At 34.3% G+C, this 22,271-nt stretch overlaps 1 protein-coding gene across 5 annotated transcripts in view; it reads right to left on the bottom strand.

The window, feature by feature from the left end:
- Positions 1–22,271, bottom strand: part of Sprt (PDZ domain-containing protein sprite) — a 76,393-nt gene that overhangs the window by 29,836 nt on the left and 24,286 nt on the right. For 2 of the 5 annotated variants that reach the window (XM_070299679.1, XM_070299684.1), the window contains exons 2-3: positions 16,880–17,016; positions 15,038–15,131 (exon numbers count right to left, since the gene is read on the bottom strand). In XM_070299679.1, coding sequence (XP_070155780.1) covers positions 15,038–15,131; positions 16,880–16,959 — 174 coding nt within the window. In that variant the 5' untranslated portion in view covers positions 16,960–17,016. Of the gene's footprint in view, positions 1–15,037; positions 15,132–16,879; positions 17,017–19,032; positions 19,086–19,682; positions 19,820–21,483; positions 21,552–22,271 lie in introns of those variants that run through there. The other 3 variants (XM_070299683.1, XM_070299680.1, XM_070299681.1) reach the window with 3 other exon arrangements.

Raw genomic sequence — 22,271 nt, 5'->3', positions numbered from 1 at the left:
AGGAAGGGAATGAGGATGAAATGAGATAGAAGCTTCTCTCGTGTAGCCAGAAGAAAAATCTCGGTTATATTTCACGTGACGTCGAAGTGATCGTGCCTATATGTGTGTGTGTGTAAGAGTATGCGTATATCTGTGTGCGTGTGTGTGTAAGAGTACGCGTATATGTGTGTGCGAGATATGCACGCACCAGCACATATGCGTGTGTCTCATGCTCCTCTCCCACGAAGAACACGAACTGTTCCGTGTCTTTGTGGTTCTCCTCTTCGTTTTTCACCGCGAGCTTTTTCCTCTTTCTTTTTTTCAGGGTCTTTCTTAATTGCTTTCCAGAGGAGTGAAGACGAGCTCTCTCGTCTCCTCCTCATCCTTTCCCGCCATCGTACCTATCTCTTAATGCCACCTACAGTTGACTGCCACTAGTTGTATACTAATAGTTAGATAAAAGAAAAGACTATTGGAAAAACCTACGTTATATTTAAAGATTTTAAATATTCATCTGCATTAAAATTCAAAAAATATAATGATTCAAATATTACGATTCAAATACTGCCGTGTGAAATACAATTATCAGAAAATTAACTATGATCCATTCGATATCTTCATATTTTATTAGGTTAATCTTCAAATATAATTTAAGTTTTACTAGTTTACCGATACAAATTAGCGTCGTACATTGTATAACAGATTAACAATGCAGCATATGTGTGGCATTTAAACGTTAATTGCATTAATATTCTAATAATCAATACGTGGTGGAAATCGCAATAACGAGAATTGATAATTTTATTATAGCAAAACAATATGAAAAAAATATATATTTAGCACACAAGCGGAAGTGGCAACGATTACCCCATACAGCACTAAAGCTTGCAACAACATTGCTGCAATATTGCAATATTGCATATTGTAGTTTAATGTTGCAGAAATATTACAAAGACATTATTTTACAATATAACTTTAGTAATGTTACAGCAACATTCCAAAAATATTCCAAAGAAAGTATTCCATAATCGCTAATCCATTCGTTTACCGCTATGCGGCGCATATTGCGCTATCTATTCCGCATTTAATTTTTAGTCACGATGATTATATACAGTTTACAAAGAGCGACTAATAAGATTAAAGACATAATAACTATTTGTATTAGTTTAAATTGTATGATATAACCCCAACATAGGGGACTCAGACATTGGACTAAGAATTCTTTTAATAGTTTCCATTCTTATATAAAATCAAAAATTATTATCAAATTTTATATAAGAATGGACAAACATGCAAAAAAAAGATACTTCAGATTTTAATAAATAAATTTTGAGATTATATGAAGACAAAAGAGAGATGTGAAAAAACTTGTATGCGTAAATCCACCACAATCTTTTTGCATATCTGAATATTTCGTATACAAAGAGATTGTGAATTTACAAAATTGCAAATTGAGTTTTTTCTTATTTCTCTTAGATATTCTTTGTCACTGAAGGAAGTCGAACGTGTACCAAAAAATTTGCAATTTATAATTTCGTTATTATTATAATACAGAAAATCTATATACACACTAAATCTTGATTCTTATATGCCTAATTTCTTATTATTTTTTTCATATGTTAAAGATATTATGTCGATAAATATACATAAAGCATTATTGCATATATATTATATCGCTATGTTGCTGCAATATTATATTGCAATATTTCTGTAGGCGGACATTTTACTGTTGCTGCAATATCATAACAACGTTGCAGCAACATTTCGTAATGTTTCTGCAATGTCGCAATCTTGCAGAAAAATGTTGCTGCAATGTTGTTGCAATCTTACGGTGCTGTATGGGACGTAATCATTACGCCACGTCGAAATCGGACGAACGATACGATCGAAGAAATACGACAAAAAGTGAAATATGTACGCGTATATATGTATATCCTATCCACGTGATGCTCGATCTTTTCGAGATGAAAGAAAATTGGTTGCGCGCAGATCGTCGGAGCGCAACGGCAATAGCAAAAGGAGTAGACGCCGTTCGTGCGAATAATCAGACTTCGGTTAATTGGTAAGTGTACCGATATAATTATCGAGCGGTATTCATAAATATCGACGTTTACACGCTATCATATCTGAAGACTCTCGTTTTATACGAGAGAAGCATCGACCGGACGGTTCCATCTATCACGCAAATATCGCTCCCTCGTGTACGGTTGCCACTCGACCCCGATGTATCAATTAAAGTTCTGACGAGATGAGTACAATCAGGCGGCGCAGGCGAAACGCGGAATACCAATGTTCAGGAAGAAACGCCCACGTTCCTGGGAAGCGACGGGAAAATCCCGTTTGTTATTGCTTGTAATCGGATTGCGGTGAGATTTATAGCCGTGAGTTTTTTACGCACGTTCCCTCCGGTGTGACAACCGCCCTTATATCAGACTCGTACGTTCTTTCTAGAAATCCTACACAGTGAACATTGTAATTTTTGTGATAATGCGATTACTACGTTTTAGACTTTTGTTTGCTTATTCTTTTTTTATATAATAATTAAATAAAATAATTAAATAATTTTATTTGCGTGTTTATAGATTCACTTGAAATAATATCAGATTTCTTAAAATTTTTTGAAAGAAATACATAAAAATCTCTCATTAATGAAAATCAAAGACGTAATATAAAAATTAATGTGTCGAATGTAATAATGTCCATTTTTCCTTGAAATTGGGCACAATATGTATAATTTTCCTTTGACTCTCTTTCTCTTTCTATGGCTTTCTATCATAACAGATATTAAAATTTGTAGAAGAGCCCGGAACTCTCTCTCGTTAAAGCAATGGCTGAATCATGTCATGAAATATAACAATTACAATTTACCGTTATACAAGTGTTAAAACAATATTAATTAGATTTCTCAAACATATGTAATACCGGGAGATTACGTTAATGACGATAAATTCTGGTGGAACACCTTCATATAAATTCGTACGGTGTGTAAGTTGCCGAAGCGCGGCTTCCTCGGCGGATTAATGGCAGACGATAGGTAGGAACAATTGCGAAAACGATGCTCACGGTTCACTAATTGCTGACGCGAGGGAACAATTATTATATACTCGAGCGCAGAGGAACAGGGCGTGAATATAATCCGAGAGACGAGGGTACAGTTAGCTATCTCACGGGGCTCTTATGGTGCACATCACGTGCCGGGGGCCAATCTCAGGTCGCGCGTCGCGCACCCAACACGCGATTCGATCCGTTTCTTTTTGAGGTAGGTTATTACCTCGTTTTCCTCGAAGCCACAACTCGCCCCGAGTTGTTCCAAGTCTCGAACCCGCCCATTTCATTTAAATTAAATGAAACGTGCGATCGGCCATTAAATCACATTCTAAAAATATGTAATACTTGCGATCTACGAGATTCACATATAGAGGTTGATTATATTGGGTTGAGTAAAAAGTCATTGCGTATTTTTTGTATGTTTTTCAAAGTCATTTATTTATATAAAGAACAAAGATCAATCAATGATATATTTTCCGTTTTGTTCGATGACCTTTTGCCATCTTTCGGTGAGCTTTATAATTCCCCGTTCGTAAAAGGACCTGTCTTTATTGACGAAAAACTGAACAAGATGCTGATTTACCGCCTCATCTGAATTTAACGTTATTCCACGCAAGGAGTTTTGAAGAGAGCGAAACAAGTGGAAGTCTGACGGCGCAAGGTCAGGCGAGTATGCTGGGTGGGGCAACACATCCCATCCAATCTCCAATAATTTTTGACGGGTCGCCAAAGATGTGTGTGGTCTCGCGTTGTCGTGATGGAACACAACTCCTTTACGATTGACGAGCTCCGGACGTTTCTTGATGACAGATTCGTTCAAACTGTCCAATTGCCGACAGTACATATCCGAATTGATTGTTCGGTTCCTTAGTAAGAGCTCAAAAAACACCACACCCTTCCAATCCCACCACACTGAGAGCATAACCTTTCTCTGATGAAGTTCTGCTTTTGAAGTCGTTTGAGGCGAATCATCACGTCGGGACCAAGACCGTTTGCGTTTTACATTGTTGTAAACAATCCACTTCTCATCACCAGTTATCATTCGTTTCAAAAAAGGATCGTTTTCTTCACGTTTCATGAGCATATCGCAGATGTTTATAAGCGCCGTCAAATGAACTTCTTTGAGTTCATGAGGAATCCAAATATCGAGCTTGCTTACGTATCCCAGCTTCTTTAGGTGGATGTGAACACTTTTTTGACTGATCTTCAATGTTTCTGCAATCTCTCGTGTCGTGTAACGTGGGTTTGACTTGATCAATGCCTTTATTTTGTCGTCATCAACCTCGGTGGACCTTCTTGACCGAGGAGCATCTTTGAGATCAAAATCACCAGCGCGGAATTTCTTGAACCAGTTTTGGCACTGACGTTCTTGTAGAGCATCGTCACCGTAAACTTGACGCAATTTTTCACAAGCTTGACGCGCCTTCTTCCCTTTACGGAAGTAAAACAGTAAAAAATGGCGAAAATGCACAGTTTGGTCTTCCATCTTCAACTTGTTGTAAAATCTCCAAAACTCAACCAAATCGCTCAATTTTTTTTTAGAATGAAGCTTAAACCGTCAGCTGTTAAACGATATATGACAAACATATGTGTGAATGACTTTAGTACTGCCAAAACTGAACTAATGCCATCTGTTGCAAAAATACGCAATGACTTTTTACTCAACCCAATATAATATGTAACTGAAATAAACTACGCGAAAGAGGTTGAAAATGTTTGAATACGGATGTTCTATTTTTCCAAAATTAAACACATGATTCTTTTCAACATCTGACGTTTCTATTGAATTATTTACGGTTTCACAGTATTTTACAAAACGTGGGATGATGCGTGATTAATATATTCGTTAACTTGATAATAAAATTTCTCGAATGCTTCGTGCTTATTTTAGCAAATTAAAATAGGCTCATTAACAAAGAAATTTTTATATAGAACAAAAAAATAACCGTTTTTATAAATTTCCTCGCTTATTACCAGGCTTTGAGATACTTACGACCCTAGAAAAATTCCCTTCTGATACATGCATGTTATGTCGCGCGGCATATATTGAAGAATACAATTATTTTGCATGCCTCATCGTTAATATTCAATTCGACAACGTTTTTGATAAATACGATTCGTCACGTATTCGTACGTTTCTCAACCGGATTTGTCCGTGTATTATCCTTAACGATTTTACCTTGTCAAAGGTACGCGTCTTCTAACTGATTTATTCACGTCAAGATGTAAGGACTTACACGTGCCTGACAGCTCGATACAACGTGTAGTACAGCGAACCTGCTTCCGCCATTCTATCGTTACTATACACGCGTATCAAGCCAGTTCTACCGTAAATCGTGCAAGAAATCAACACGCGTAACGGATTATGTATCGCGACGATTTGTTAATTTCATCGTGACATCGATGTGCGAGAACCAGAATAATTGCTGTCTAATGGACGACAATGATATAGCGCTTAAGTTTATACGGGTATAGTTTCTCTCAGTGATATGACGCGAATAGAATCATCTATTTTTATCGTATCGTAACAAAATCTCTTTCGCAAGTAATCAATTGAGAAGATGTGTCGATGATAGTGATTTTTTTAATGACTTTTTTTAAATAGCATCCATCTCGCATGCTTCTCCGGACGATCATGTCGAATCATCTAGGATGTCTGCTTGCCAAATCGCCCAAGGCTAATGGCGTGAGATTGCCATGCGTGCCAAACGATGGGCACACGAGAGCTACAAAATTACGCGTGGGGTCCCGATCGTCGGGCTCGTGAGAATTAGCATTTCATGGCTCGAGGTAGAAATTCTCACGAGTGCACACATGTGCGCGCTTATATAGATGTTCGCGTAACACGAGCGCGTCGACCTCGTCGGCGATACCGATACGCTACGAAACCAAGTTGCTAGATTCATCTCGTCAACAAAGTTTATAAGTCAGGAATTGGAGAACGAGTGCAATCTCGAAGAGCTCAAATTTTGATGCGGTAAACAAATGTGTGTGTAAACTAGTTTATTTAAACGTGATGCTGAAGTATACGCGGCATATATTTTCATTATCTATAACGATGAAAAAATTGAAAGAGAAGGATTTTAGGCCAATATTCATATTCCGTTCTATTCTATATTTAAGATCATCTCAAGTACGGTCTTAAAATGCTATGCGGCCATTTCATTGGTTAAATAGGATTTTAAGATGACCCAAGACCATACTTAAGATGATCTTAAATATTGGATGATTGCATAAGTTCGTGCCCGATTTTCATAGATAGCATTAAGTTACTGCAGGGGTGGAGTTCTATTGTTTTCGTGTGGTGATTGTTGCTTACACCGAATAGATGACGTTGTCTTATGTCAATTTAGCGTCAGACATTGTTCAGATAAGTCCATTTGTGCATAAGAGAAATCATTAAAAATGGAGAACGAAAAGGTGCATTTGCGGCATGTAATATTATATGAATTTCGGATAGGCGTGAGTGTTGGGATTGCACAAAAAAATATTCAAAGCGTTTATTTGGACCGCGCTTCTGCTCTCCGAACAGTCAAAAAGTGGTTTGGCAGATTTCGAAATGGTGATTTCAACATGGAGGATCAACCCCGCTCTGGACGGCCTTCTGGCATTGATGATGACATTGTGCATGCCTTAGTGGAAAGAAACCCAAGGATTACAACTGAGGATATTGCTGAGAGGCTGAACATCGATAATTCAACCGCTTTTCGTCATTTAAAAAAGCTTGGATACATTTCCAAGCTTGATACGTGGGTGCCGCATCTCCTGACTGAAAGGAATAAGCTGCAGAAAAACTACAGGAGTTGCAATGGGAAATTCTGCAGCACCCGCCATATTCTCCAGATATTGCGCCTTCAGATTTTTATCTGTTCCGGTCTTTGCAGAATAGTTTAAATGGCAAGAATCTCAATTCCGAGGAAACTGTCGAAAACCACCTTACAAACTTTTTTCAAGAAAAACCAAGTTCTTTCTTCAAAAATGGAATCGACAAGCTTATAGATCGTTGGAAAACCATTGTAGAAAAGAATGGAGACTATATAATTGATTAATAAAAGTGTTATCTCTAAAATATAATCTATTGAAGTTTATATTTAAATCGGTCACGAGAATTTATGCAATCACCCAATATAAGAATAGATTATGAATACCGACCTTAGAGTCTGCACCAAAAATGGATTTAAAAAAATCTTTACAACATCAGCATTAAAATTGTTATATTATTTGTGAAGCTGTTAAAATTAGTATTTACATTTATCATACATTTTATACTATTGGATTATTTGAAATATTCACGAGAATATGTAATATTGATGAGTCACTGCATTATCCATGTCAACCAGAATTGGTCAACAGGAATACACATATGTAAAAATATACTATGTTATGACATAAATTATGTTACTAAATCTGTTCATGTTATTAAAAAATCTGATTTTAATAATATATCGTATAATAATATTGTATAATAAAGAAATCATATATATCATAATCACATGTTTAATAGATTTTACATTTTTTGAAAATTTTATTCTCGTTATTTTTCGATAGGTCATTCGTTATTATAATATATATCGAATTAAGTACATTTAATTAAGTACATTAAATCAAGATGTATAATTGATTTATTAACCTTTGTATTTTTCTATGTCACGCCTGACTTTTACTGAGAATACAGTACGCGTAAACTTCAGAATTATTCGATCCTGTACGTTCTACGTTAGGTAGATCCACGATGAATGATGCAACGGAAATTAATGGCTTTGATTGAAGCTCTCTGATTGCAATTTCGAAATTGGGGCACTCGAAATCGGACCAAGCAATGGCTCGAATTCGGGTTTACCATCTCGAAGCGAAGGGTAGTCAGGAGCACTATAACTTGTTTATCCTTGATATGCTAATTCAGTGCTATTAATCGTACATTAATGACGTATGATTTTAACGCGATTATTTGATGTTTATTAATAGAGTCTTAAAATTTAACTAATTTTGTATTTGTTCGCGCATTTCGAGATTTGTCTAAAAAAATTTTTCTTTCTTTTTCTTTTTAAAGAAGATTAATGCGAAAATCAAATGGGAGAATAATGTCCGTCTAAATTGTCAAACATAATTATCACGGTATTAAACTATTCGCTAATATCATTAAGATTTAGAATTTTGTAATACAATTGCTAATGACATACCGTGAACAATGAATGGATTGCGCATAATTGAGTTTGACAATGAACACTTGGTATCCTCTCAATTTAGTATTCAGCAACGACAAATGTAATTATTGACATTATAATCGACTTGTTAATGAGACCAATTGTTTTGCGAAGTTATACAAGCTTATTCGTGACACTCTTACAGTCTAATTGTTTAATTCTTTATCAAGTAGTTCCAAGTTTCTTATTTGACACTCGGTTAATTCCTTGAGTGAAAGTAATAATGCTGATTGTTGTTATACAGGAAGGTAATATTATATTTTTAACATAAATTTAAAAAATAACATTTAATATTTTTTATTGTTAATATATTCGATATTTCATACTTAGTATTAAACGCAGTTAGTTAATTTTAAACCTCGTTTTTATCGCATGGTAATTTTCATACTGAAATTCCATGCAATATTCAATTCCATGAGAAAAAAACGATAATTTTAATCTGAAATATTTCTTGCGGTTTATACGCGAAACTCGGCCAGAAATATTCCGTGATGAAGATTTTTGAGTGTATGGTAGAGATCATCGCTAATGAAGCCATTCAATTCTTCGATCCGATTAATCTACTAATTTAAATGCGATCCTTATCAGACACAATCTGCGACAGTGCATGAGTCGCTGATCGATAATAATTACGGCCGTAATATACGACAGAACGCAATTGAAGTATCATCCGAGACAACGTAGTCGGAAATAAATCCACCACCACGAAGTACTCTCGACCTCCTTCCACTCTTACTCAGCAATAATCTTCACCGCGGCAGGCAATAGGCCGTTGCACATGCGTCGTAGCTTGCCGCAACTTAAGGATGCACTGTTATGCATGTTACGGTTTTTTTCCAGGAAATAACGGGAACGCGAGTACGCGAACGACTATAAAGAAATAATGCGTATTTACATGTGCTAATCGTTCGAATTACAATTGCGTTCAAATAGAATGAAAATTATGCGCATGGTACCTAACTCTCTATCAGCAAAAAATTTTTTTCAATTTTTCAGAATATATTGTGCACTTTGATCAATTGGGATACATGGATTGAAACGATCTCTGATGACTCATAATTGTCTTATTCGCAGAATTTCCATTATTTTCTCGATTTATCTTTATTAAGATCCGTCAACCGTGTCGATTCAATGAAACGAAATCCAGCGTGAGTTTTTTTTATCCTTTTTCTTTTCAATATATGATATTGTATGTCAAAATTTTTCTATTAACCAAAAAACTTACAAGAGCAGTTAATATATTTTTTATTTAAAAGATTTTCATTATAATTAATTCCATCCGTATGTTTGACATAGGAGTAAAATATTTAAATACGAAACAATGATTTTTAATATAATTATTATTTGTATATTGTACGCGCGTAGTTTAAAATTTTTTCGCAGTTTAAAATAAGTTCAGAATTTAAGTAGTTTCAAAGTTCATAAACGTCGTGTAGATGATGATACACGAGAAAATCTCGTAAACATAATTTAAAAGTCTATGGTATAAGAGTTTGTTGCTAGCGCAAAACTACTAGTGGCGTAGGCGAATGTTCCATCATAAATGCATGATGAAACAAGCCGTATGGACGCATATAGCGACCATGCTGGCTCAACGTGGTTAATCGAAACGATTAAAACCGGTCTCGTATTGCCAAGGGTCATCCTTGTGTTCATAGACGTTATAAGAGAATATATGCAAGAGGGTGCACTGACAATCTCTTCAAATTTCAAACAGAGAAAAAAGTTAATTAAAACTCAACGATTCATTAATCAAATTTTCGCAAAATGAGTTATCATTAATACTGTACGTGAATTTTATAAAATATTATTAAAAAGAAAAATAAACAATCTATAACTTTTTATTTTAATATTATTGCATATTGTAAATCCGCGATCATTTATTTTAAAGAAAAATGTTTTAATAAATTTTGAAAGAATTGTAAAGAGAGAGAAAGAGAGGAAGTGAAAGAGAAAAAGAGAAGCCATTTGAGAGAAAAGATGCAATTAAAAAATATTACACTCTTATTTGCGTTTGGCTCTTAATTGCTCAGGTATAATATTTTTTAATCGCATCTTTTCTTCTTTTCTCTCGCTTTATTCTTTCTCTCATTTTCTCTCTCTTTACAATACTTTCAAAATTTATTAAAATGTAAATTTTTTTTCTTTAAGTGACTATACAAGGGATACAAATTTTACTTGGTACGCTGAAAGATATTTAAAATAAATTAAAAACTCGAGATTATTTAAGCACTTGGTATCGCACTAACAAGTAAAATTTATTCTATTTATGTCTTGTACGTGTATAAAACTACTAACAAAATTAATTTCAAGAAAAAATAATTCTCTTCGAAACTTATGCACCGCATTTGGCTCTTAATTGCCCGAGTAATTTAAGTTATGTTTTTTCTTTCACAAGAAATCCATTTTAATTTCTTGATGTTAAAAATATTATGTTACTAAAATATCATTCAATATTTGATGGCAATATAAGATATAAATATTAATAATGCTTTCTCTCAAATAGGTAAAATAACTATAAAAAAAAAATTTAAACTATAATTTATATAAAAAAAAAAAAAAAAAAAAAAAAAAATTATATTGCATTTCCATTCTTTTTAATTTTCAAAAAAGAAAAAGATGTTGAAATAAAGAATAAATGCCAATTAAAATTTTCTCAAACATTTTGCTATTAATGTCAAATATAAAATGCATTTTATATTTGAGATAAATTTATTTCAGATAAAAATTTATAATAATTTTGATAGTAAAACTTTATACATAAAAAAAAAAAAAAATCTATATTTACTCGAAAAAGAATATATTTTGTGTGTGTATGTGATGGCTATTATCATGTCAATTAATCGTTGAGGGTGATAATGTGCGTGTTACAGCGCGAGAGGAGGAAATATCGTATCGACCAAAGATGCAATCGGCAAAGATATGCGCTCCCAGCTTGCAAAATGCGGAAGACGATGCCGAGATAATGCACCACCTCGCGAAGCTGCGATTAGCGAGCAGCGACTTATGCTTGCCGATTTTCTTATCGCCGATCCGATCGTCGAACGCCTATTTTACCTGCCGGTCTATTACAGCTTCGGAGATGTGAAATACTAGGAAAGTCGACGAGCGCATCGCTTTCGATACGATTTGACGGTAGGCGGGCACGAAAGCATTGCCGATCCGATACGCTAATATTGGACGCTACGATATTGGAGTCTGAAATTGTATGTGCGTGAGATATCTTGTGGTTACTGATCGATAAATAAGCATTTACGCGATTGTAAAGATAAATGTGTAGTTTTACAGTGCCAAGAATCCAGACGCAAACCCACCAATATAAAAAAGGCAACAAAAGCAAAAAGAAAATTTTAATTATAAGAATGTAATTATAGGAAGAGATATAATTTTTATAAGCAGATATAGAGAGATATAATTATCGTAAAACATCTAACTCTACATTCGTGTAAAATGTCTTTCTTTTATAATTATAATTATAGTTTATTTTTTATAATATACGTAATCTTGAAAAATAATATGTTATTTAATATAGATATAATTTATTATTGCCATATTATCATTTATTATATAGATTCCAATTAAAATTTATAGAAATAAAGAGAGATTTCATAAACCTCTATTATTATCTTACATTTAATATATGTGTGAAATAAAATATTATAATTAAAATATAATAATTAAATATTATAATTAAAGCGAATTAATCTTTTATCAAATGTGTTATTCTATCGCAATCTTTAGGTTTTCATTTTCCTCGCGGAATCTCAGACAAGGTAGATTTGCTTTCAGTGTGGTTTGACAGAAGACAAGAAATACAGGACCACCGGTCGTTGGTATCGCTTCTACCGACAATCCGCCGATGTTCATAAATCAGCGCTGAGAATATGTGAGGGATAATAATGAGGGACGAAGACGATGATGAAGAGCCTAGGTAGAAGCGCCTAGATGTTACCATCGGGACGACTGATACAGCAGGTGATCGGGAATTTACGACGTGCGATAGTATCGAAATGGAAAGTTATAGACCGCTTTTAGAATTGCGAAAGGTTTATGGTCTAGCTAAAGAGTGTCTACCCGGTACGGTTGGTAATCAGCAAAATTGAGTGACAGTTAGAAAATTGGACGTCATTTACGACGAGGTATAGTCGTACCAGGTATATAAATATAAAACCGGAATTTTTGTATAGAAAATACACGTTTATTGTATGAAAATGATAAAAAATATTCTATTCCAAGTATTGCCCATTGCTAGCTATACATTTTTCCCATCTCTCTGACAATTTGTGGATGCCACGCCAAAAAAACTGTTGCTCCTTTGAGGCAAACCAGTCATCGAGCCATTTTCGTACATTTTCGTAAGAAGTGAAGCGCTGCTCGGCAAGTGCGTGTCCCATCGATGCAAATAAGTAGTAATCGGATGGAGCCAAGTCTGGCGAGTAAGCCGCATGCGAAAGTATTTCCCAACTAAACGCCTCAATCGTTTCCTTGACCGGTTTTGCTGTGTGTGATGGTGCATTATCATGAAGCAAAATCACTTTATGTTGCCTTTTTTTGATATTCTGGTCGTTTTTCACGCAAAGCTTGATTCAAATCGAGTTGTTGTTGCGTTTGAGCGTCATCCTCATCCAACAATGTTTGCAATTCGCTGTCTTCAAATTTTTTCGGTGGTCTTCCACGTTCTTCGTTTCTCACGTCAAAATCGCCATTTTTGAATTTTTTAAACCACTCAAAGCACTGTAATTTACCAAGAGCATGCTCACCGTAAGCTTCGACAAGCATTCGATGCGATTCTACAGCAGTTTTCTTCAAATGGTAACAGAAAATCAATGCTGTCCGCAAATCGTAGTTTCCAGGCACAAAATTCGACATGTTCATCGCTATTAAAAACTATGCTGTTGTATAAAACTTGTATTGTTGTGAGTTGAAAATCTTTATCAGATGTCAAAACAAGAAAATGGCGCCAATGACGCTAACTACATTGACGGTAACTACATTGATAGCTAGGGCCAGCTATGGGCAAATTCCGGTTTCATATTTATATACCTGGTAGTTATTATTAGGCGAGATGCTTGATTATTTTCAAGAAGACAATAAATATACAATAAATATTCGAGTATAGAAAATTCGTGAGTAAACGCGCTAGTATTTATGCGTAGAGTTATACTTGTCAATTGTGAGTCACGGTGAGATTCGAATAAAAAGATAGTGTTGTTTCGTATACTGTCGCAGTAATTTTCGAGACACGATCGTGAGAAGATCGAGAGAGGTCAAATGGGATTATTCCGTACATATCGTGCGTGTGATTAACGTCGAATATTAAGCGGACCGTAGAGCTGCGTTAACGTTGTTGTTGGTTGTAATATAATAAAGTGCGCATCGCGTACGATTGCGGGAGAGTTATGTCGGAAGTGCCACGCGATCGTCGATTGGTGCGCGGACGATCGTTATTAATAACATTTCCGTAATTATTGTATGAGTGTTATGAAATAACAGCATGAACTAGAAAGGAGAAGGAGGAGTACGAGCATATCCAAAGAGACGGGTAGGATAAATACAATTTATAATTAATTAATTTTTTTATTAATTAAATTAATGGCTTGTTTAACTTTGCGACAGATTAATTCTTACATTATTACGTAATTTAATGCATATAAATAAAATAGCAAATTTTTAATTTTCTCTTCAAAAATTGTTTAAAACTTGAACAATATAAGATAATAATATACAGAGATGACATTTATAATAATTATGGTATTGCAGTGATTGCGTACTTTAAAGAATGCCAAGTTCTAACTAGAATATTCTCTCTCTCTCTCTCTCTTACTTATATGTCAGAATGAAAGTAATCATGTAAAAAGTTAGATTAGAAAAAAGTACTAAGATGAAATAATGATATATGATTAACGATAATTCATCAAATACCTATATCCCTTTATCACATTTGATTGTGACCGTGAAATAATGACGATGAGAAAGATTACTTTTATCGCGAGGAATAACGATCATCGATTTTTCCATCTACTACATACACGATGGTTTCTCCGTCTTTACTGATGACTAAAATACACGGATTTTATACTTTTTACGCAAAATACATGATGTTATTTTATTTTCGACATTATTATTCGGATTAACTCCTCCTACGATAAGTTTAACTGTGAAATCTATCAGAGATTAATTTTTTATACGAAAATGTCGATTAATAATGATTCGATTCAAAAGTAGCATTCAAATCGCGATTTTAGCTGGATAAATCCTTCAAGATTATTGTATCCTTGCACCGTGTGCGTGAAGTTCATACGAAGGTTCATATGATCTAGCGTCGATACCGCATTGTTTTGGTGCCGCACATCATTAAGTCCCCCCATTGAATAATGACGGCACTGGATAATTCAGTGAGAGAGCATCAGGCTTAATGTAAATCGCAGTTGCCTCTTTAGGTCCGAGCAGGAAGAATTGTCGCGAACTTTATATAAGCCATACATAAATGCAAATATTTATGCTGTAGCTATAGCATATAAATTATATTAAAATTATAATTGTAACACTAAATTAAGAATATAACGGAAAATTGAATTTTCGTTACAATTTAATATAAAATTAACGTAAAATATAATTTTAGCATAAAACATTTACATTAAATATAATCTTTATTTAATAGACACAACATAAATTCATATGTTTATGAAATTTTTACCAAAATCATTATATTCTTTTCGATTTTTTAGATTTATCCGCGTATTGACATAAGACCGAGTGATGCGCAACAATATCGGGCACAGATTTGACGTTAATGCGAGACTTACCAACGAGACAGATCGTTGCTGAACCTTGAGACCTAGGTCCTCTTTTTCATCTCCACAGTCGGTCGTATAAAACAGCACACTCTTCTTAGATCCCCTGAAATCAACCCTCGTTAGTGTCTTCGATATGAAGAGACATTTTATGAAACACGAACGGGGGAGCTAGGCTTCCGCGGTATAATCTGATTAGCCGAGGACCATAATTCGATTGATAATCTGATCGGATATCTTCTCGCAATGCTATCGACCGATAATGCTACGATAGTGATAATTTCAAAATAGTTTCGATACAATAAATATAGCGGAAGTGTCCAATGATATATCATTGCTACTTAAAATATTATTTAAAACAGACGGATACACTCAGGGGGGCAGAGAGAGAGAGAGAGAGAGAGAGAATGTATTTTTTAATAATAATATGATTTTCTTTTTTATATTATAAATCAAATTAAATTAAATTAAATTAATATAGATGAATAAATTAAATTAAATACAAAAAATTACTTAACAATATATGAGTATATAACTCTTTTTAATATGCTAATATAGTCCTAATAATAATCCTTATATTATAAATCGAATAATTCTATTTGAATAAAGAGTGAAGGTACGATATGTCACACATCTAGCAACATTTGGGAAATTGCTAGGGTTGCACGAGACCCAAGACAAGACAATATTCGCAAAAATACTGTATTGGTCTTGAAAATTTTAATCTTGTCTTGGTCTTGAGAGGATTTTTGTATCAAAGATCTTGTCTTGTCTCGTCTTGCCTTGATTTTTATTAACAGTTTTTATTTAACACTAAATTATTTGTCAGTTTGATAAAAAACAGAGAATAGTAAGTATATCTGATTTCTTCTGTTATCCGAAGCGCCGAGCACGATTTTCGTTTGTTCTTTACTGCGTATGCTCACGTCTCGATTGCGCAGACGCAGTCTAAAAACTAAACCAAGTTCTTCTGCTGAACATGCAAACATTTCCGAAAGTGATAATAAAAGTTCGGAAGTAAGTGCAGTTAAACAATGCACATAGAAAACTTATTTTAGGTATGAAACAAGAAACAATGAAAAAATCGGCGTATGTTTATTATGTCAAAAAGAAAATGTGACTAAAGAAATAAAAATGAAAAATAGTAACACTACTGGATTAAAAAAACATTTGGAGAAAGATCATAAAAAAGCATATGAAGATTTATTTGGATCAAAAGCAATGAAAAATAAAATATAGTCAGAGAAACAAAAAGCGATAGATATATTTTTAAACGTAAGTATTGAAATTAAACTTTATAAATTAAGTAATATAAAGTAATTAACTTGCGCTATTTTTATGTCACATTAAAGTGTGTAATGATAATGATGCGCAGACTCTTTAAATTTAAATTTTTTAAAGTTTTTAAATTTATAAATGTTTTTATTTACTAACAATAAATAAAATTTTTTGTCTTTCTCGCCCATTTCCATATTAATTAAAATCTCCGTTCAGAGATCGGGAACAATTAGATAACTTTTTTTTAAAATCAAGACTTCTTGATAAGATGAAGAATATTGATAATTTGTTTTGGTATTGTCTTGATAATTAATTTAAAATCTTGTCTTGGTATCTCGTGCAACCCTAGAAATTGTGATGTCAAAGTTTTTTAATTCGTTCGCGTAGCGAAATGTAGTTAATAGAAACGACCGTCGATCGTGCGGTCTCTCGACGGTCGTTTTCGAATTATACTCTTCAATTATGAGCTATAAATCAATGGCACGATCAACGCGCTCGTCATGTCGCAGATGATTAAGCTCGCAGGTTGATGGCAGAGTGCACACTAGCCATGGTCTGCATTTATGGTAATCGTACCTGAGCGCCTTCCCATTACGGTTGAAGGGCTGATGTTCGGCGAGCACGGGCGAATCCGTGTAGCACCGGCTCTCGCTCATAGCGACGACTACGGCATCTCTTACGACTCTTCTCAATTGGCCCAGTCACGTTGACATCTGCAATCGAAAGAGTAGAACCATAAGAATCAGTTCGCGCACGCGATAAACGAAATTTCGGAGCTTATTGTCTTTCTTGCGATAATACAGCCTTATTTTTTTAATAAAAAAATTTCTTTGATCAATATAAAATTATTTTCTTGCCAAACTGTCGAGAAAGATCATTTATCGCAGCTCTCTATCTTCCGCATCACGTATCTCTAATTGAATTTCAAATGAAAATTCCATTAAAGTAAACTCTATCTAAAATTAGCTGAGAAATGTATTTTCGTAATCCATTCGGTTTTATCTAAAGTTTAGATCGCGAAAATATGTTCAATTGTCCCTAACTTGAAAATGAATGACATCTCGATATTTATTTATTTTTATTAATATATTATTACAAGGCATAATTGGGTTTATCGTTGATCGTTCCCTTATCCATGGATGTGATTGAACGCAAAAGATCGTACCGACGATAATTTCCTGCGTACAATACAAACGTGATAATCGTTACATCGCGAAATTTCCTATAGAATTTGGCCTTTGTAGAGTAAGTACGTTGGAGTGCGCATTGATAACGAACAAGAGGTACATCGATTTGATACGGAACACGCGTTGCCGATATCCGCGTCTTCGCTATCGAGCTTGATTGTTGCGCGGCCCACGTAACAATCTCAACCTAACGACCTCGATTACTCGTAACTTCCACGTTCGGATTTCGATCCGAGTGTTTCGAGGCGCCAGGCTGATCTCGCTGTGTGCAACGCGCCATGATCGACTCATGCACGCTGGGCAGCGTTAAATCCGATTTAGATGAGCAATAATGGCGATCGTTGTTGCATGTTAATTTATATGCATGCATAAAATCATCGCAAACAGATTATAAAAACATCAATGTCATGCGGATAGTTAGATGGAAAATATAAAGCTAAGAATTATATAATATAGTGTGTGACTATAACGTGATTATAAAGTAATATATTTGTTTTCGAGATAGAAATTATTAATGAGATTACGTGAGTATTTAAACTATATAAATCTAAGGGATTGTATAAAATAAAATTATGACAAATTTTTCCAATCTTTTAAATTCTTTTTTTAGCATAACTTTTTTATCTATAATTCTTATTCCATAAGAAACGAATTACGAAAATAACTTAACATTAACATTCATATTTTTATCTTTTCTCATCGAAATAGAGTAAGTGGTTTCATCATTCATTTTTTACGCCAACTCGCGATGGAAATAGATTAAACATGTCGTTAAGCAGCACGCAATGCGAAGTACATGTTTGGCGCTTCGTAAGAAAAAATCATATAACGCGTAAAGTAGCCTATTAGAGGAAATACGTTAAAGGTATCGTTCTGAACAAGGCTTTACGAGTGATATCCGTAAATGTATTTAAGCAACCGTACACAATGGCCGACTAATTTGCATAAGTTATGCGCGAGAAAGTTCATTCCTCCGCCATGGGCGGAAATCCATGTGTTCTACGCGTGCTCGTGTATAAAGGCGAATACACAACACATTGCGTGAGCGGGATTCCGCTACAGTCAACGCATAATCAGACGCACTTCGCGATTTTAAGTAGGGACACCCGAAAAAAAAGGGAAGATTAATCGGATTTTATATCGTACTGAGGAATTCATTATTTCATAAAATTAGACAAAGCAACCGAGAACACAATTTATCGTACAAAATAGATGAATTAAAAAAATAAGATTAACGAGAACTTTATTTCTTCGAAAATGAACGGCTAGTGTTCGATATCAAGTAACGAAAATAAACGAAATAAATAATTTTTTATTTTATGCGCGATCGAATGAATAAAAGGCTATCTGGAAATATTACAGGGGCAAAATAATTTTAATTTAAAACTTTATTACAAATACAATATATTCAATTTCTATCTCGAATGGTTATGTGAAAAGTTACGAATACAAATAGAAAATTAAATTTTCATAAAACTTGATTCAAAATTGATCAAAAATTCATAGATAAATATTACTTATAATTAGTAATTTAATACTTGCCATTATGTTCTTCCATAGTTTTCTTTCCATCTCTCTCTCTCTCTCTCTCTCTCTCTCTCTCTCATGTTTACTTTAATAAAAAATCTTTTAAGATAAATCTTATTTACAATTAATAATTTAATAACTTCTGTTATACATAACTTGTTCATTTTAATAAGAAACCTTTTGCGTGAAAGCTTTTGAAGTACGTTCTATCAAGGAATCTACAAAATTCATTTCATATTAAAATTGCAAATCATTTATCGGATACTTTAATAGATGGAAAATCAATTGTAAAGAAGTCAAAGGGTTTCGACAGTTAAATATAAAAAGAAAAATGTTAAACATAAAAAAAGAAATCTTTTGATATCAAGCAAAAATTCGATCATTAGTGTATATTTTATAAAAAAGCAATACAAAAGACGCCTGCGATGACGAAGCATAGCAATGTAGCATGTATCAGAGAATATATAAGCAACGTTAATGTGTAAAATAAACATGTTATACCACATTATACAATTTCTATATAAAATATATAATACGTGATAATACTATAATAAATTACTACACCGCGTAAACGACTATAATTAAAATCGAATATTTGCTTTTCATAAATGAATTGTCGCTTTAAATTAATAAATTTACACAGAAATATAAACAAGTTTACTTACGCGATAGCAATGCAATTTGTTTTAATTCTGTGTTCTGCTGTTGCGTCATACATTATTAACGAATTGCACGCGGCTTATCCTTCGTTACTGTGCAGTCCGATATATCGTGTGATATTCTGAAACTGCAACTAATTGCGAGCGCGTCTAACAAGTCTACCTTGACGCGTGCGTAATGGCAAGAATACAGGCCGCAGGGGAGACATCAATAGAAACATGATAATGATCGTATGTTATACATCGACGGCACGTACAGTTTTATGAGTTTGATCAACCAGCCGCAACGCCGTTTCACGCCGTCGCGGATCGCTTTCAAATAATAGCGTTGTGCCGCAAATAAACGAACGCGACCACGCCTGTGATTCTATTCAGAGATAGGTTGATTTAGTGAGAAACTTGCATTGTGTGATGCGAAACTTTTATTAAAAGATTTCTATGTGCGTACTATTACTTCTGTTCTCCTTTAAACCTTCTCTTTTATTTTATTTGAAAAATATAAATTCAAATAAATTTGAAATTAATAAATTTAGAAAAAGTATACACAAAATGTGCTTAAGTGTTAGAGACAATCATAATTAATTATAAATGATAGATAATTGTATGGATAAATGTTTCATTGCATTAGATGTGCAAAATCATATATAAAATTTAATATAATATATAACATATAAAATAATAATTTTTATAAAAAAGAAATATGACAGTAGTGGCTTCAATTGCTGCTGCAGTGAAACTATGATTAAAACAGAACCGCCAATACTATATATTAAACTTTTTTTACTTGCATATTACAGACCGATACTACGGAATATTTACGTATATAGATACGTGCGACACCGACAATACGTTATAAAGGGTGCACGCGAAAAGGGTGAATTATGCATGATCAAGATCCGTGACGGAGTTGACGGCTACACAGCTGTTCGTCAGGTGTACTTTCGAGTTAGTAAGTCAGTGAGCTTGCCGAGCTAAAACTTCCTCAGAGGATATTTCTTGGGATTTCGTATGTCGTGGATTTACTTCGATGTCTGCTCGTTGCAAATTGTAGGATACAGGAAAGAAAAGAGACACGACTTAATCTTCGTTTATTTCTCTTCTCGCTATTGCCGATAAAAATGATATTTCAACTATAGAGAAGTATGTGTGCGTGACCACAGATATACAGAAATTTTATATATATATATATTATATGTTTATGTAACATGATATGTTGCGTGTACATAATATGTTGCGTGTTAGAGGATTTAGTATATTTCCCTACTCCTTAATACACGACCAATCGGAATTAATGTCGAATACTTAAAAGTTGCATATCTACTGTGATAAATGTACGTAGTCGTATATAAATCGTGATTTTTTCTCGAAGGGGACAGGCTATATATTGTATTTACCCACACAGATTTCGCGAGAAGATTCATCGGAGTCGGAATCGAAGAATCTCTAAAAGCATAGGCGTTTCAGAAATGTGTCAACTCCGCATACCTATATAAGCGCGTGAAATGATACGCGGAGCGATTTAAAGCCTCGCGTAATATTTCTTCAGCCTCTCGATGTAATCAAACACAAGAAGAGATTGCTTTTTAAGCTTTCCATTTACTGTGCGGAATTCCATGTAAGGGCAATATATTTAAGCTTACCTAGCACGAGCGAATATTAGCATTTTGATGAAACACACGATATGCAGGACGCGGAGAAAAAGAGACATCGCAGCACCTCGATATCCATATATGATATATGATATCGCACGTAATTAAAATTAGCATGTAGCATTAGCGTTGGGCATGTGGTAAATGTGGTAACTTACGTGGAAGCAAATCTCGATAGATACGTCTTGTCAGCGTCGACAATACGGCGCGTAGAAACGCGGGGAAGCAGCACGCCCGTTGCAATGACGCGCGCGATATATGTATTGTAGATGCGCATGAAAAAGCATAGAACGCTAAAAAAGGAGAATACGATCGACACAATGGAGCGCCGGCAGACGCGTAACGGAGGATACGCGAATTTACGGTATCGTAGTACGATCCGTGCAATAATAACGTACGAATAAACGGCGAAATAACCGTCCCATCAAGAGTATTGTAAAAGTCCCATTATCGTGTTGATATACCGATACAAGGACGTACAATGGAAACAGCGCCGTGACGGATGCGTCTTGTCGACGTGTTATTTATCAGCCGTGTAACTTAATAAATAACGATACACGCACGTTTCAGCCTATTGACCAATCGTGATCCGAGTCAAAGACGAGTTTATAATTACAGATTATTTAATAAAAAAATATACACGAGATGTGTGTTAATAAGCAGATCGGCCGATTGATTATAAAAATCGAGCAGATTTGTTGTTTCGTAATTGAGATGATAAATGGCCTTACTATATATATAGTCATTAGTTTTTAAATATAAAATATTTTTCGGTTAAAATACAGTAAAATCAAAATAACATCCTGGGGAGCACAATTGTATGTCACGCGTTTTTATTTGCTCTCTCTCTCTCTCTCTCTCTCTCTCTCTCTCTCTCTCTCTGTCTCTCTCTTTCTCTCTCTTTCTCTCTCTAAAAAGTTTATCTCTCAATTATCATTATGGACCG

Source organism: Polyergus mexicanus, unplaced genomic scaffold, assembly GCF_030449975.1.
Source record: "Polyergus mexicanus isolate NDT 795.1 unplaced genomic scaffold, iyPolMexi1.0 SCAF_8, whole genome shotgun sequence".
Lineage (NCBI taxonomy): Eukaryota > Metazoa > Arthropoda > Insecta > Hymenoptera > Formicidae > Polyergus > Polyergus mexicanus.
This window is presented reverse-complemented; position numbering and strand designations above follow the sequence as displayed.